This window comes from Gouania willdenowi, chromosome 11 (genome assembly GCF_900634775.1).
Source record: "Gouania willdenowi chromosome 11, fGouWil2.1, whole genome shotgun sequence".
Taxonomy (NCBI): Eukaryota; Metazoa; Chordata; class Actinopteri; order Blenniiformes; family Gobiesocidae; genus Gouania; species Gouania willdenowi.
The window spans coordinates 6587026-6601274 of NC_041054.1; the positions used below are offsets into that span (position 1 = coordinate 6587026).

A 14249-nucleotide genomic window follows, 5' to 3' on the forward strand; every position below is an offset into this window, starting at 1 on the left:
ATTATGGTGGACAGGTGCTTCACCCAATCAGCTTCAAGCATTCTGTTCATGTCCCTCCCTGGTTCTGAAAGGATTCTCCAGACACAGACCCAGATTGATATGGAGAACTCGAGTTAGAGGGAGGGGCTACACATTAATCTGGCTCTTGCCAGGTTAACTTGTAACATGTCTTTTGGACAAATGCCCATTTCAATCTTACAGGAGTCAAACTATTGACACATAGATTTTTTTCTAATGTACAATAGTTGTAAAAACATTTAAGTTTTTTTTTGTAAACATTTTTCATATATTTCAATTTATGTATCTGTCATTTCAGCAGGTAAGTTTGATTTAAATTAAAAAGGGAGACATTGTAGCCTGAGCACTGATGGCATGTAAGCTTAGCAAACAAGAATTCTCTAAAGGAAAAAACCCTGAACATCAGCATGACCTAGAAATGCTTCCTGTGTGGATCCTTGACTTTAGATAGGAAATGTCTAAAAACAAGAATGAACACTCAATATCCACAGATACAGATAAATATCCCTTAAGCAACACAAAGAATATCTCACCATGAACTCATCAGATTAATCAAGCAATGCTTCAACTAAACAATTACCACAGATGGTTATGGTGCATAATCATAGGGCTGTACGACTATGGTAAATATTACCCACAATCAGGTTAATTTATTCCTGGCAACCAAAGTTGTGATCACGATTAAAATGTAATTAATTGTGCAGCCCTACAGAAAATTCAAAGAAAATCCTTTGAACTTCAAGTTTCAGTAAAACGGTAAAATCAAAATGTGTTTGAGAGAGAGATTTGAGAAACAAACCACACTGAGAACAAATACACTCTCCCTGCCCCAAGTTTTGTTTTCTACATTTTCCTCTGTGTGGCCTCCTGGTCATCAAAGCTGTTTGGGTTGAAATGTTGATCCTGTTAAATGGTTTTTTTAATAAAAAAAAAAGTCTTCTCCTAGCCTTTGTTAGTCACCCTTTGGCTCCAGTGTTGGCCTTTCTGTTCAAACCATCATTTCAAACCGAGGTCAGTGGCACTCACACTCCGATGCTCACAGTCTCTTCCCTAATGGGACCACAAGTGGTTTTTTTTCTCTTCCTGCTCCAAATCATAAGCTTAGAACATAATGCCACTATCACATTTCTTCGTATTGTTTGCCCAAAAAAAAAAAACAGAAACCAATTCCATCTTCATGACATATCAACGTTACCCACTCTGTCACTTTAATATGTGAATTATGTTCAGAACAGTGTCTTAAATGGGTTTTTCTTTCTAGCTACAGTAATGTCCTGGCTTGAAGGGAACTAATGTTGGCCCACCACTTTGATTCCAGTGAATTTCTTGTGCTCTAAATCAATTTCCCCACAGTGTCACTGGGAGCATGCTGTCATTCTGTCCTTGGTGTTTATCTTGAAGAAAACTGAAATAATGTGGTGCCAAGGAGCTTTGCGAGTAAATGGCTGTTTTCTATTGATTACGTATGATGAATGAACTTTTTTTTTAACCTACTGTGGAATTACACCAAACAATGAACACATTTATAACATTGGGAGGAATTTCTTGTGATGCGCACTTTGTTTTAGCGGTACACTAAATGTTTGTGTTCACCTTGCTCCTGGTTCTGAAGGCACCTTATGAAATTCTTTTGAAATTATTTAGTTGTGTTCCTCTTTATCAATGTAGACTGAAATATACAGTTATTATATCAGTGAAACATTATTGAAGTCATCAAATTAATAGAAATGCAAAAGTAAATGGGGCACTTATTGTTTGGTATTTTCTTTTTTAAATAAGGGTGTAACCATTCATTAGATCGATTAATCGATTTATATTCCTATGATCCAACTACATCGATCTGTGCTCGGCAAGTTGAAATTTCTTATGACATTTATTGATTTAAAATTGTTTTCAAAGGTAATCAATCAATTGTATCAATACAAGGAAATAACGCATTTGATTTAAACATGTCAGACTTATCATGTATGTGTTTTATTGATGAAGACGTTACAGCCGACTCTGTTGAAATGGATCAATCCACCTTTGGGGTCCAGTGAGTGGAAACCCTTTGGACCCCAGGCACTTCTGGCAGCGTTCACTGCAGCAGCAGCAGCGGTGGTAGCGTTAGCTCATTAGCGTTAGCTCTGCAAAGCCTCATGCCTCACCGTCAAGTTAACTGAAAAATATCAGGGTCAACCACGGCTCATTTAACCTGAACCTCTATATTGCACTTCATTTTTGATATTAATATTGTATTATTTTTACATTGAAAAGACAATCAAAAGAGTATGATAAACTTAATATTTTTATTGAGCATTGAAAATTAGAGCAGAAAAGGTTATCATCCTTTTAATTTAAACTAAAGTGTTGGTTGGACTTTATTCAAATAAAATGTGAATGCATTTGCCATTAAATGTTGTTTACTTGTTTATGTCCATAATACATTTCTAGATGATTCCATTAGAAGAAACATCAGGAATCTGGTAAACCTCACCGGTACTGTACAGTATTTATTATTATTATTATTATTATTATTATTATTATTAATTCCAGTATTCAAGCGAATTTTCATTTTAGAACAACATGTTAGGGTTTTGTTTATTCAGATTAGTTTTTTTCAGGAAATTTCATCTCCTGTCACTGCCAACTGTCAGTCTTCCTGAGGGATACATAGGGATAGTAGGATACATCAAAGCAATCACCTCTGAAGAAGACTGACAGTTGGCAGTCAAAACATGTCAGGAGATAAAATTTCCTGAAAAAAACTTGTCTGAATAAAAGAAACCTTAAAATATGAATCGATTTCAAGTCACTGAATCATTTCAGATCGAATCATTGTAAATTGACCAATAGCGTAGTTGAATCGAATCGGCAACAACGAATCGTGATTCTAATCGAATTGTTGTTAAAAAGAAAACATACAGGCGTCTGCCGGTGCCCATCTTTGGCTCACAATAGGCACTAGGCGGGGGTACACCCTGGATAGGGTGCCAGTCCACTTCAGGGCAACACACAGACAAACAACAACTCAGGCCTTGTCCACACGTAGCTGGGTATTTTTATGAACTTATATCCACCCTCCTCCGTTAAAAAAAAAAAAAAAAAAACTTACGTCCACAAAAAAACGCATGTTGATGTTCTATCCACAAGTGAATGGACGGACATCACTCTCTATTGCTGGCAGCTTCATGCATTGGGGTGCACCGGTATAGCTTTGCACACCTGCCTAACGATGTTTGAGACCTGGTAGGAGGCCTGTCCAGTGTGAGCCCGGCCCATCCATACAGTGGACCACTGAAGAGGATGGATGGCGCAGACGGCACGCGGCCGCTCAGGGTCGGCATGCGGTGGGGGTACCCGCTGTGCCTAGAAAGTGGGAGGTGCCGCTGTGCTCTGTGGGGCCGATATGGTTCGGGGGGTTCCGGGGATGGGTTTCCCGACGTGCTGCTCGGCGCGTCCCTGGGGCCTGCAGTGCCCACCCCGCCGCAATAGGCAAGGCAAGGCCAATTTATTTGTATACCGCATTTCATACTCAAGGCAACTCAATGTGCTTTACATGATAAAACATTCAATTGTTTAAAATCAATAAGAACATTTAAAATCATCAGTAAAATCAATTAAAATCATCAGTAAAATCAATTAAAATCATCAGTAAAATCAATTAAAATCATCAGTAAAATCATCATGACATCAACATGATTAAAAATCTCTCTCTCAATCATACGCAGTAGAGAAAAAAAGTGCCTTTAACTTTGATTTAAAAATGTTCACATTGGATGCCGACTTCAGCTCTGCTGGCAGTTTGTTCCACTTCTTTGCAGCATAACAATAACATAGCAATAGCGAGTGACTGCGCCCCCCCAACAAGCAGGCGTCGCCAATGTCTCCCAACCGGGCACCACTACCCCACACCAATGATGTCAGCACAGTCCACCTGACGTTTGGAAGCTTAAAACTCCGGTTATCAATGTCCAGACTCAAACACAAAACTGGAGTTTTCCCAAATCTTCACTTAAGTCAGAGTTTTCCAAAAGTCCAGTTTTTATCCTTATCCTGCGTTTTTGTGTGGATGACTGGCTAAACCGTATAAAAATATATTTGTTTTAGTAGATACTCGGTTACGTGCTGACAAGGTCTCCCGTTCACATTCACTCCTATGGGCAATTTAGAGACCCCCATCAACCTTACAGTCATGTTTTTTTTTTTTTTTTTTTTTCTTGTTTTTTGAATTGTGGGAGGAAGCCGGAGTATCCGGAGGAAACTCACGCATCGTGGGGTGAACATGCAAACTCCACACAGAAAGGACCCAAGTGTCCACCCCAGGGCTTAAACAAAGGGCCTTCTTGCTGTGAGGCGCTCCATGGTGAACATGTCCTTAGAATCGTTGGGACTAAGCGTTAGTAATGGGATTACTTTAAACTTGCTCCATAAGTCAGCCAGGATCTGACCCCATTGATCAGGATAAGCGTGTATAGAACAGGTGAGCTGTCTGCTTTCTGTTTGATCTCTAGGATCTGTGTGGTGCATTAAAGATTTACAGGCTTTTTTGAGTCATGTGTCGGGGAATTTTATTTATTCTATTTTTAAACACAAACCTTACAAACAGATTTAGTTTTTTCCTCTTTTTTTTTAGCTGCTTCCCTGTTACATTTTTTGTCAATTTTTAATGCATGCTCAGAAAGTTAATGAATACATCTGAGTTTAGTGCCGCTTCAGGACAGATTTTTGTTAAAGCTTTTATTTAACAAATTTGTTTGATCCAATTGAAATCCTATGTTGTTTTAGGTACTGTAAATCAAATCCTCTACTCAGTCACTCACGTTTTCCTCTGTCACACTTTTCACACCTTTGCTAGTGACGCCATTGTGCTGTTTTTCGGGAGCAGTTGTTACTGCACTTAAAAAAGGTTGTGTGCCTGTGTCAACGCCTTCAATTAGCTTCCAGTCAGCCGTCCTCGTGACAAAATTTAAGATCGACGCAGTCTCTGTTCCTTATTCAAAACAGGGCTCATATATAATCCTAATTGGCTGTCACCGTCTGAGAGCAGATGCCAAGGACTGCTAACATATAATTGCATCAGCAAGGATCTTCTTGAGTAATTTTTCCTTCACTCTTGTGCTTCCTTTGGGATATTATTGTTTTTAATCAATTAGATGTGGAGCGATGGGTTCTGCTTTTTTGAGGAAGTTCAAAAAAGTGCTAATTTCACCGTCTCAGCTGAGGCACTGAGGCTCCTTGTAAAAAAAAAAAAAAAAAATGTGAATTAACGATCAAACAGCATAATCTCCTAATCCCATGTGACGCATGCCTTTTTCCTTTTTTTAAAATCTCTTTTTAGGTTTCAGTTGCAAGTAAGGCTGTGCGATCTGACAATATTATTAGATCGACAAGGATTAAAACATGGCGACGATCTTCCAAATCACAGAGATTGTAGTCTGTAGTGCACATTTTAACCCTTGCGGTGCCGTGTCTGCGTCATATGTCTGTGGTCCATACACAGCACATCCAAAGGTTTTTTTTTTTTTTTTTCCAAATCACACCATTTTCTAGTCAGCATGTCAGCATTACAGACGCCCAAGAATTATTAAGCACTTAAACAGCGCAGAAGTATGCTCGGCTCCCCCTCCCCCCAGTGCACGGACACACAGTTAGCTGTGCTGCTTCCTCTGTGTTAGCGACTGTCTGTCAGTGGCTCAGTGCAAATCTGTTTGTCCTCTGTTGAACTCCATCAGTTCTGAGTGTTGAAGCACTGAGAGACGTTCGAGGAAACACTGCATGTATTTCTCTTCTGTACCTAACTCTGTCGCTCCGCAGCAGCAGAGCGACAAGGCTCTGCTACTGCAGCTCACGGGGCTGTTTACACTTTCTTAAAGGAACAGTGTCCCGAATGTGATTGACTTTGAGAACTACTTTCAGCAACTGAGCTCTGCTCTGAAAGAAGCAACACTACATCATTTAATCACACATTTCAGCCTTAATGAAGGAAAAAGTTAAAAGTGATACAAAATGTTGTTTCTAAGCTGCCAGCGATTAATAAAAGGTTCTTTGTGGCATGTTTCTCCACTGACTTTGACCCATTATTGTTTTTCTTGTAAAACTATTGAAAAAAAAAATAAATGGAGTTTATATCGCCTATAGCCATTTTGAGGAAAAATATATAGAGATATATATATTGGTCCATATCATCCAGGCCTAATGTATCCAAAGCAGTAACGTTTTATCTTGTAAAGGATATGATTGTCCAAACTGTGTGAAATGAGGTGTTCAAACACTGCTTAAAGTAGGATGTTATTAACGTGTGTTAACGTTTTATCTTGTAAAGGATATGATTGTCCAAACTGTGTGAAATGAGGTGTTCAAACACTGCTTAAAGTAGGATGTTATTAACGTGTGTTACCTCAAAAGCAAATGGAAATCACTAGACTGCAATGCTGCCTTGTTATGAAGCAAGTGTTGCTAATGCTACACCACTTAAGTTAAAATAAGTAAAAGACTGTGACCAAAAAACTTGTCAGCCTTTTTGCTTGATGTTAATTGTACTTGGAACCGATTTGATGAATTGCTTACATACTTTTTTAAAATTATGTGAAATTACCTTGTCTTAAATTATATTTAATTCTTTTTTTCCATTTAGGGCGATGATTTTAAGTAGGTGAATTGGTTTGTTTTATTAGTAAATAACTTTAAAATAGTCTAAATGACAAGGTTCTCTCAAAAACTATTGCCACTTCACCACACAGTATTTTTGGTCTTTCTAAAGAGTATAGTTGATACTCTACTAAAGAATTGGAAGTGATGGCTTTTACCTCCCTAATTGCTAGACGCCGCCTCCTCCTCCCTAATTGGAAATCAGCAACAGCTCCTTGTATGAAGGAGGTTATGTCCTTTTTTCATTGAATTGTCTATCTGGGTTTTTTTTTTTTTTTTTTTTTGTAATTATTTGTTCTTAAAAATATGAAAATGTAATGTTTTATACAAATGTTTAATGCTGACACTAATGTGCCCTGATATATTTAAGTGCCTATGATATTCTTGTATACACATCGCCCACCCTTAGTTGCAAGCAATGATCTCCTCACTTTTCTTTATCTCCTGCCATCTTTGAACTCCTCACTGTCTCTGTACATGTTCCACTTCTTTCATGAGAGTGTGCTTCCACCACTTCCATTTGCCCTTTAGCTCTGGACAGGTGTGAGCCATTGTCAACTTGTCAGCAGTGTTTGTCTGTCACCCGTTCATGGCTTCCAGCAGCGTAATAGTCAGCCGGCCTTAAAAAAAATGATCCCATTTTAGTAGCGCTTTTAAAGTTATTGATGTGGCCGTCTTTAAACAGCTATATAAAATTTGATCACCTGGTTTTTATTGAATCTATATACGGTGTGTCTTTTTTTATAGTTTTATAGTTGTGCCTTGTGTTAATACTTTAGAGCCTAGGTTCCCAAAGTAGGGTATGCAATAGCACTACTGGGGGTACTTGAAAGAATTACATAATGTGGGCTTTTATAATGTTTGTTTTTAGTTCACAAGGATAATCACACTGAATATTTCCGGCAACTCACAAAAACACACAAAATAAGAGAAAAATATACTGAATAATTAAAAAAACAAACATATGCACTAAGAGAGACAAATACTATTACCAGCAACACACAAAACATAAAAGACACATTTGGAAAAAAATACACAAGATCACTACAAAATACACACAAAAATAACAGAGAAGCATACAAAACGGCATAACCACCAAACAACACCAGAAACACACACACAAAATACCGTAAATTAAATATTTCCACATACAAAAATTATAATAAAGGAGTGACAGGGAACTATAGAAATAAATGTATTCAGGAGGCACTAAATATCGTTTAATTCACTTATTTAAATTTTTTTGGTTCATTTGAAGACATGGCAATTAACTAATGTTAATTACAATACAATTGAAAAAAGTTTTTCTTGTTTGGCTTTTCATTTTGAGATTACTGGATAACTCCAGTATACCTTTACTCAGTGCTGAGGATGATTAGGAGATCTCTGTGGTGTCTGAGTCACTCCACGATGTCTAAGTGTTGAATTTGGTTTCTTTAAGTATGGCTGAACGTTATAGAGAAGAGAAGGTTGTTTACAAAGCTGTATCCTGTAAAGCCGGGCTGAGCGATCAATCAAGACTTTTTATTAAAACTATGTTTTTAATAGTAGTGCAACACACACCTGAACAGAGGGGGAAAACAAAAGCTGGTGCCACATGTTGATTATGTGCAGCTAGTTTGTAATAAAATCAATAGTGACTTTGACCCAGAACTGTAAAACAACTTGAGAATAAGAATAGAATAGATTACATTTTTATTGATCCCCGAGGGAAAATTCACATGCCGCAAAACATTGTATATATTAAAAAAGACTGTATGAACAAAAATAAATACCAACATACGATAATAAAGCAAAATGTACGAACTGTAGGACAGACATAAATTTGAAAAAAAAAAAAACAACAATTGTGCAAATGACAGTTGAAGGAATTTGTTGTCAGTGTGGTGACACTTACTGGGTTTAACAATTACAGCGTATATCATCATTATGAGAAAAAGTATATTGAGATATGACATTTGTCCCATATTACTAAGCCTCACCATACAGCCTGAACTGTCATTGCCTTTTAAATGCTTTTTTTCTTCCTGTACATCTGAATTTTAGCTGATTTAAAGGGGACATATCATGGTTTTAAATCCTTCCTTTTTACATATAAATCATACAGTTGTGGTCTATATAAAGCGGAACTGCAATGCTTGGGTCTGAATAGACAAAAACGGCAAAATGAAATGACTAATGAAAACTTTAGACTTAAATTAAATCATGTAGGCCATATCATCAAGGATCTAAAACGAGCACACAGCGCTAACATATGAAGTCTGAAGATGGTGCAGCTGCTAAGCATCTGCTAATGCTTACAAAACAATGACAGGGACGTCTTATCACACTTTTTAGCGTTATTTACAGCTTACCAAAGTGCTCTGTTCCAAAGATAGAAGGAATTGAACCCTCAATCAGACAAAGTCTTTGGCAAATCCTTCTTTATACTGGTGGAGGTTGCTGAAGCAGTCATCCTTGAAGTGCTTCGCGCACACAAAAATGACCTTACCCACAGATGTGGGTACATTTCCGTGAAAAATAAAACTCAACCAGGTACTTCGGAAAGGTTCTGATGCTGGGAGACGGTGTAATGCAGCGTGTGGGTTACTACATCCAGCAACTGAACATTTTGACTTGTCCTCTCGTAACTTCGGCATCCTTGAGCTTGGACTACAAAATAAAAGCGAGAAAAAAAAATGGCTGATTGCTCGAAGTGTTGGACCTGGAGTTGATGTACTAATTTGGCAGTTCCGCTGCAAATACTGTGATGTAATAGTTCAAAAAATGTAATAGAGAATAGAAAAATCGAAACAGATTGAAAAATATGAGCAAAACAGAATATAAAGATATCTACGGAGCACCTGAAGAGACTAATTTGATACAACAAAATGCATTTAAGGGCTAAAAAAGTGGACTTAGCATGATATGTCCCCTTTAAAGTTTTCAAACATGCACATGTGAAAAATGTTGTTTATCAGTCTCATGTTAAATAGCTTGTCTTTGTGTCACTAGAGCTGGACAATATATCGAGTTTTCTATTGTTTGCGATACAGAAAATTACAATATTGCCTTGTCGTGATATTTCTTCTTTTTACTTGTTTTTATTTATACAATCACTAAGTACAAATCACATCATACAAGTATTTCATATTATTCCTACAGTACAGTCAAACACTATTTTTCTTTAGCTTTTTTTTTCTCAGAACAGCATAAAAAGCTCAGTTAGATGGATTTCTGAGTGCGTCCTAACCCAGACCTTCCCCTGAAGATCCACACTACAGATTTCACTCATACGTGCTGTCCTTTATTGGAGAAAAAGCCAAAGTGGCACATATTGTGCAGCTGTTAATAAATATGCCTGTGTGGCATTTTTAATCATCAAATTTAACCCAGAATAGTCCTTCTGGTAAGACTTTATTGAGTTAAAAATATCAAGAGTAATATCGTATATATCACTATTTTGGGGAAAAATATTGAAATATATGTTTTGGTCCATATCGCTCACCCCTATTTCTCACTCTATTGAACAAAGTTTTACTTAGCCCTTGTTTTGATTCACCTCTGTCATGCTGAGCTAGTTTACAAGTGCATTTAAAGTGTTTTAATATCACTGAGTGTCTAACGTCTGCATGCTTGCTTGTGTCTTCCAGGTGTCCGCGTGGGGAGGCTACGTGTTCATCATCAATCTAATTCCTCTCCATGTGTTTGTGCTGCTAGTGATGCAACGTTACAGTCGAAGAGTCTACATCGGTAGGCTGCACTGAAGCACACAACCACACCTGAAATATTTGCGTAGTATACTGTAAATACCTCCATCTATACAGCAGCTGTAATGGAGGCTGTGTTTTTGTTTGTCTTTCACCTTAACAGAAACGTAGGCTTTAAACACACAAAGCAACACTTGTTTTCATTGGTTTCTCAACATTATTGTTGAGCTTAATGTTTCAGGTCCTCCCTGATCTATTGTAAGCTGTGCAGCCATTATTTTTGCAATACTTAAAATTGTTTCGCAATATATTTCAGTCATTTAAAGTAAACATTGGGATTCATCAAATGGGTTATTATGTCATTTCTAAATCACAACCTTTTGCAATGAATATATACAGTACACAGTTTGAATTTGGATGCATCATGTTTACCTTAATGAGCCCGCAAGAACATGCACCAGCTTAGCTGAGTTCCCCTGGCACTCCTGTTGTGGTCCATATAAATAATATATTCTCTAGTACATTCAGTGCATAGACATAGTAGCTTGCACTTATTGTAATAGGGACGCATTGACTTTTATGGCTTTTGAAATAGGTAGTGGCCTCTTCTCGGTGAGAGAGCTTTGACTAGTTCTCTCTCTCACTCTCTCAATTATTTAACAATAAAAGCCCATGAAAAAAATATGGTCCAGTCCAGGAAATCAACCTGACCACAACTATTGAAAGCCTGGCCATTTACCCATCTCTGCTTCATCTTTTTCATGAGTAAAAACATTTTGTAAAACGATTGCGTATTTTACTGTGCTGCAGGTAAAATCCTCAACATAGATACCACTACTTCCAATAAAGTAGCTTAACATCTAACATAGTGTGTAGAAATACCAGTAATCCTGTTATTTTTATTTTGTCGGTACAGTTTCCAAGATTATCCAGTTAATTTTGACATGTGTTTGTCAAATACTGAAATAGAAAGATTTAAATCAGTCTCTGGGGAAGGAGAAAAGAGTGGTTGTATTGTTAAAAAAATCTGTCTCACTTCCTGCTTGAAAAACTCTAATGGATAATGCTGATTTCATGAAAGTCCTCGCAGTCTGTTCCCTCCAAACTCATCTCAATTCGTCTCGAGTCAACAGCTTTTCAATGAAACGAGGAAAGCTGAGACAGTCACAGCTGCCTAAAATAAGCAAGGTGCTCGTTTCAGGAAAGAGAGTGGAATCTTAATTAAGTCGACACATTTGGAGAGTGCTGCTCCCCCACCCTGAGCTACGAACTTGCACTTCTCTAGCATTGTTGTCTCACTTCCATTCCACCTTGCCACACGGCACTGAACAGTTTCTCATTTCCTCACTAAATGATGTTCAATGAGGGGTTTGGTAGAGACTTCCTCTAAAGTACAAAAGTGAAACAAATCAGTTGACTGCAGGATTCTCGCCAGGGATGTTGAGCGTAGGGGCCCCCTACGGTGTGATGTCGCAGGTCCCACATAATACCTCACTGATTCGAAGACGCGCTTTTCAAATTTAAATGTCTATACAGTGTTTATTTATTTGTCGATGACAAACATCATGCAACTACATTCATCATGACCCTTAACCAATTCAACAAATAACTTTTGGCTTGAAAGTATGGCAGTAACACAAAAAAAAAACACTTAACAAAATTTGGAGTTATACATTTCAAAATTTTCCGGGGGGATGTCCCTGGACCCCCTACAACACTCGCATGTCACGCAATCCCCCCACGCTGTGAGTAATTCCTGTTGAAAACCCTGGACTGTTTCATTGGGTGGCTCCCTAACTGCAGTGATGGAGCTGGAATCAATAACTATGCTACTTCCTTATACAGTGATACATGATTATATATAATATAAAAGTTCAAACAGTTTGTTTTTTTTTGCAGCTTACAGCACCTTCTTCATTGTCGGACTGATACTGTCCATGCAGATCCCTTTTGTCGGCTTCCAGCCAATCAGAACCAGCGAGCACATGGCAGCTGCCGGTAAGCCCCACCCACCTCACTTTCCACAGAGATCCAGGTTGAATATTCTCAGTGACTATCATGCTGTCAGATAATGTGGTGTGCAAGGGTATGAATGAAGTTGTGCTTATATTATAAAATATGAGTCCTAACCAAATCCTGAATACAAGACGAAATAAAACTTAAGATAAACTAATCAGCAGTTAAATGAACCTAACCTGTACTTATGCTTCCTATCAGTGTGCAAAAATATTCATCAGTCGCGGAAATTGATTTTTTGCATGTGTCAAAATTTTAACATTCACGCACATGATCACAAATCATAAAAAAAACAAGAGGATTGATTTGCCTGTGGAAACGCACTGGGAGAAATAACATAAAATAGATTACCTACTTACAGATACACAGTTGTTATATTGTTGGTAAATCCCTCCTGTTTTTGTTTGTAATATCTTAACAACTAAAATTACTTTTTTTCTTGCTCAACAAAGCATATTTTATTTCACCACTAGTCATCATATTTGAAAACACAATCCCCAGTATTGTTATGGTCTCTATAGACATTTTGGCTGCAGCTATAGAATAATTTGGTTATCAAGTGTTCTATCGATTATTCCATTGAGTAATCGAAAAAACATTTTTGCTTAATTAAAGCTCAATTTAGAATATCCCACAAAAAATAAGACTATCACTAATTATTTTTAACCAGTTTGTCTCCTTTTTTAAGGAAAATTAGCATTATTTATTGCACACAAATGATTCAAAGTAGAAAAAGAAAGAATATTTGTTGCAAAAAGGTTCCCAAAAACCCCCAACTTTTTATTAAACAAGATTTCAAAGCAGAGAAATTTAATTCATTGTTTAGTGTAATCGAGGCATTCAGGAATTGCGAATAATTTAGCGTTGCAGCCCTAAAAGACAATTAAATCAGGGGTGATGTTATATAAATCTTGAACTTTGTTCATTCACCTGGCACTATCCATATCTGTGCACGCACACAGCTTTTTTGTCAAGAATGTCATTTATACATTTTTAAACCATGCCTGTAAGGTCCCATTGGGTTCGGGAAAAGACATTCAACTCTGATACAGGGTTTAGATTTCAGAGCTGAAAACAGTCAGGAAGTCTGGCAGTGATTGCACCGAGCAGAGCTGTACATGTATCTGTAGATTATTTGGCTTTGGTGGGATGTGAATCTTTATGTGGACAGTATCCGTCACGCTCCGTCTGCAGGGGAACACCCATCCAGACGGCAGTGTCCATATGGGTATAGAACTTTATGCAATTTTCATCTCAGCTGGTACTGAGATGGGTAATGGTACTTTATTAAATCTCGCTGAGCATTCCATCTCGAGTGTGACCATCTGCTGTCTGACAACAGCACAGAGGGTTGCGTGTGATTGTTTTTGTGGTTGTTAGCAGGTTTTGGAGGCTGAGCAGAGACTTTTAAAAAAAAAAAAAAAAAGTAACAGCTTCACATTTTAACACACACACACACACACACACACACTCCTCCTGTTTACCTGGCTGTGTGTGCAGCACAAACACAGATATGTGATACTTTTTAAAAAAAAAAAAAAAAAAACAATAACAAAAAACTTCACTCTACCTCTGTCTGATTTTTGCGATGCACTCACTTGAAATGTGTGTTTGTGTCATCTGGGAAGCAGCTGCTCACAACATCTGGTGGTAGCATTAAAGGGTCGCAATGGGAGATGGGAAGGAAGTGACTGAGTCACCAACCTGTCTATACCACAGAGATGCTAGCCCAGAGTGGTGTAGAGCGGCAACGGGAGCTTTCCAGCAGGCATTTAATCATTGAGTCGGTCTCAGGGGTTTGACTGGGGTGAGGACACACACTGTAAAAATGTCTTACACAAAATATATTCCTAGTTGGATAAAAGATAAATTATGATAATGTAACATTTTCATTTT

General features: G+C 37.7%; 1 protein-coding gene across 1 annotated transcript in view; it reads left to right on the forward strand.

Moving 5' to 3' along the window:
• The window catches only part of LOC114472113 (dolichyl-diphosphooligosaccharide--protein glycosyltransferase subunit STT3B), a 117923-nt gene that overhangs the window by 70841 nt on the left and 32833 nt on the right, over positions 1–14249 (forward strand). The window contains exons 5-6 of the mRNA XM_028461222.1: positions 10281–10380; positions 12237–12335. Coding sequence (XP_028317023.1) covers positions 10281–10380; positions 12237–12335 — 199 coding nt within the window. The remainder of the gene's footprint in view (positions 1–10280; positions 10381–12236; positions 12336–14249) is intronic.